At 45.6% G+C, this 3,124-nt stretch overlaps 1 protein-coding gene across 1 annotated transcript in view; it reads left to right on the top strand.

Annotated features, from left to right (window-relative positions):
• Positions 1 to 1,183: 1,183 nt before the first annotated feature.
• LOC106812284 (ATP-binding cassette sub-family C member 9-like) overlaps positions 1,184 to 3,124 on the top strand; it is an 8,817-nt gene continuing 6,876 nt past the window's right edge. Inside the window, exon 1 of the mRNA XM_014816117.1 lies at positions 1,184 to 1,330. Within this exon, the coding sequence (XP_014671603.1) occupies positions 1,184 to 1,330 (147 nt within the window). The remainder of the gene's footprint in view (positions 1,331 to 3,124) is intronic.

Raw genomic sequence — 3,124 nt, 5'->3', positions numbered from 1 at the left:
ACAGCCCCATCACCCTCTCCCCCCAACCACATCACATCAGAAACGCACACACAGCACCCACACGCCTCGCCCCCCACACACACACACGCACACACAGCACACCACACACACACAACAACATACCACACGCCACACACAGAAACACACACAAACACATATCAACACCCACCCACACACAACTACCACACAACACACACACACACACACACCACACACACAAACACAAACACACTCACAACACCACACAACACACACACACACACACACGGCGCGCGCAGCGCCGCAGCGCGCAACACACACACACTCAGACACCACACCACACACACACACACACACACACACACACACACACACACCCACCCGCAAATCGCTGCACACACACACCACACACACCCACACACACACACCACAACACACACACACACACACAACACACACCACACACACACACAACACACACACACAGAAAGACGAGAGAGAGAGAGAGAGAGAGAGAGACAGAGAGACAGACAGACAGACAGACAGACAGACAGACATATATCAGAAGTAGATAATAGGGAATCACTACTTCTACTTTTGACATATATATAGCTAAAATTACCACTGTTGTTATATGGAAACATGCGTTTTTACTCGAAAGGTGTCGCCACTATTTCGCGAGTGCCTACATTTTATTAATTTAATGACGGTACATTTGTAAATTTACAACATGCGTCTCCGAGCTTCCTACCGTCAGTGTTGTATGTTCGCGCATGATCAGTACATTCCAAGAAAACACTTTTTTGTTAATATAACACACTTAGGGTGGAGTTCACATTTGTGTAAGTAGTTTGTTAAGAAAGTTGTTAAAGATGTTGAAAAATGTTTCCGAGCTCTTATTCCCGGAACATTACTACGCAACATCAAAGTCATAAAAGATCTAAATCATCATCCCAGTAGGGCCAAACTACCAAAGGCTCAATGTACTACACAAGAGAACCAAGACTTCACAAGACCTTTCAATATGAGCGAACTGACTAAGGGTATCAAATTGATGAAAAATAATAAAGCTGCCGGACTTGACGATATTTTGCGTGAGCAGATCAAGCATCTCGGCCCCGCTGCTCTTCAATGGCTGCTTGTTATGTTTAACAGCTGCCTCTGCACTAACAACATTCCAAAGCTGTGGAGGAAAGCCAGAGTCATGGCAATACTAAAGCCTGGTAAAGACTCAGCTAGTCCAGCTAGCGATAGGCTCATCTCTTTGCTCTGCCATACATACAAGCTCTTCAAAATACTCATCCTCAACCGTTTGACCCCTTACGTGGATAAACTCCTCATCCCAGAGCAGGCAGGTTTCAGACCAGGAAAATCATGAACAAGCCAACTCCTTAACCTTACCCAGTTCATCGAAGACGGGTATGAGAAATAGTTAATTACTAGAGCAGCTTTTGTTGATCTCTCCGCAGCCTACGATACAGTCAACCATCGAATTCTAACCAAAAAACTATACCAGCTATAGTAAAGGATGTGAGACTAGCAGAACTAATCAGGAACATGTTGGCAAATAAGCGGTTTTTCGTGGATCTCAATGGTAACCGCAGCAGATGGCGTAGACAGAAAAATGGCCTCCCGCAAGGAAGCGTCCTGGCCCTTCTGTTCTTTAATCTATTTTATTTAACGCTACTAAAGTTTTTAATTATACATATAAACCTATATAAAATGCCTTGTACACACCTTGTAATCCATAATTGTTTATAAATAATAAATAATAATAATGGTTTATATCCCTATCCTCCGCACGTAGTGTAGCGGAACGTATTGTTTTCGCGCCGTTTGTGTGTTTGTGTGTGTGTGTGTGTGTGTGTGTGTGTGTGTGTGTGTGTGTGTGTGTGTGTGTGTGTGTGNGGTCTGTGTGTGCGTGTGCGTGCGTGTGCGTGCGTGTGTGCGTGTGTGCGTGTGTGCGTGCGTGTGCGTGCGTGCGTGCGTGCGTGTGTGTGTCACCCAGTGAAGTCTCGTGGATAACGCGGGTCTGTGTGTGCGTGTGCGTGCGTGTGCGTGCGTGTGTGCGTGTGTGTGTGTGCGTGCGTGTGCGTGCGTGTGTGCGTGTGTGCGTGTGTGTGTGTGTGCGTGCTGTACGCGACTGTTAAAACGTACGCGAGGTTTCTTCTTTCCCTTTTCTCGAGTAATCCCGCATCTCGTATTTCGACGTTCGTTTTTTTACGCGCGTAAGTTATGTCTAATGATGATATTCCCTCATCTTCATCGGGGTGGGGGGGTAGCCTAGAGTTACAGCGTATAGCGAACCTACGCTGGTATAGCGTTTTCGCGGCTGGTGCGGAGGGCAGTAGCAATATCTCGCGAGTTCTTCTTCTTTTTGTCGTAGGCTGCTCGGTTGCTGCGGGACGTGATTCTTCCGTGTGCGGATCACATGTGATTTTTCCATTCAGTAAATTCAGCATACAGTGTCGGCGGGCTGTCGCTTGAATGTCAGCTGATTGTATGTGCTGTGTATGTGTAGTGTGTGTGTGTGTGTGCGTGTGCGCGTGTGCGTGTGTGTGTGTGTGTGTGTGTGACTATGTGTGTGTATGTGTTGTGCGTGCGTGAGTGCGTGCGTGTGTGCGTGCGTGCGGGCCCACAGGCACTTGAAACGTTTCAATAAAATATAATGCTAAATAAATACGAAATCTAATACTAGTAGTACTACAAAATGCTTAATGTTTCTATACTCTCTTTCACCTATAATTGCCGACAGTTTCCTGTCAATTCCGTGTAAATGCTCTATGCACACACACTACCGCCGCCATTGCCTACTGTGCACAGTGACTGTTAATATATATATATTATTATTATACTATATATACTATAGTCTATATATATTAACAGTCACTGTGCACATTGAGCAATGGCGGCGGTAGTGTGTGTGCATAGAGCATTTACACGGAATTGACAGGAAACTGTCGGCAATAATAGGTGAAAGAGAGTATAGAAACATTAAGCATTTTGTAGTACTACTACTAGTATTAGATTTCGTATTTATTTAGCATTATATTTTATTGAAACGTTTCAAGTGCCTGTGTGCGGGCCGCTCGGCGCTGCAGCGCATCGGAGAGCCTCTCCGTCCCTTGATTGGCAGGCAGATCTC

The sequence above is a fragment of the Priapulus caudatus genome, unplaced genomic scaffold (genome assembly GCF_000485595.1).
Source record: "Priapulus caudatus unplaced genomic scaffold, Priapulus_caudatus-5.0.1 Scaffold630, whole genome shotgun sequence".
NCBI classification, from domain to species: Eukaryota; Metazoa; Priapulida; class Priapulimorpha; order Priapulimorphida; family Priapulidae; genus Priapulus; species Priapulus caudatus.
The sequence above is the reverse complement of the archived record's forward strand: the minus strand, read 5'-3'. Positions and strand labels throughout refer to the sequence as shown.